The sequence below is a fragment of the Eimeria mitis genome, genomic scaffold (assembly GCF_000499745.2).
Source record: "Eimeria mitis Houghton genomic scaffold, Emh_scaff247, whole genome shotgun sequence".
Taxonomy (NCBI): Eukaryota; Apicomplexa; class Conoidasida; order Eucoccidiorida; family Eimeriidae; genus Eimeria; species Eimeria mitis.
The window spans coordinates 9371-9927 of NW_013570808.1; the positions used below are offsets into that span (position 1 = coordinate 9371).

The 557-nt window shown below is 51.5% G+C and overlaps 1 protein-coding gene across 1 annotated transcript in view; it reads right to left on the reverse strand.

The window, feature by feature from the left end:
• The window catches only part of EMH_0005220 (uncharacterized protein), a gene marked incomplete at both ends in the record, with an annotated part of 9301 nt that extends 8765 nt beyond the window's left edge, over nucleotides 1-536 (reverse strand). The window contains one exon of the mRNA XM_013497098.1: nucleotides 225-536. Coding sequence (XP_013352552.1) covers nucleotides 225-536 — 312 coding nt within the window. The remainder of the gene's footprint in view (nucleotides 1-224) is intronic.
• Nucleotides 537-557: the final 21 nt, after the last annotated feature.

Below are 557 nucleotides of genomic sequence, written 5' to 3' on the forward strand. Positions count from 1 at the left end.
GTGTATTGGGCGGTCTCTACGTCGTAGTTGAGTTGGGGTGTACAGACAAGACAGAGGAGGCCTGGGGGGTGGTTGCGGTAGCCGCCAGCAACAGCAACAGCAGCATCTATTATTTTATTTTTTTTATATTTATTTTTTAGTTTTCGTGCTGCTAGCTGACACACCAAAAGAAACAAATCCAATAAACAAGCTAAAAAACAAACCACCAATACAGCTGTCTTCACTTGCTGCTGCTGCTGCTCCTGCTGCTGCTGCTCCTGCTGCTGCTGCTGCTGCTGCTCGTCTGCATGCGGCTGCCGTGCATGCAGCAGCGACCCCATGACGATAAAAAGCCCCAAAAGAGCAGCCAGCTGCACCGCAACACCTGCAGCAAAGTGCATGCGTTGTTTTTTTTGTATTTGTTTGTCTGCTGCTGCAGCTGCTGCAGCTGCTGCTTCTTGTCTTTCTCCCGTATTGATGATGCTCTGCTGCTGCTGCTGCTGCTGCTGCTGCTGCTTAGCAGCAGCAGCAGCAGCAAAGAAACCCGCAGCGAGCATCCTGCCTGCAACTCCCAGCAG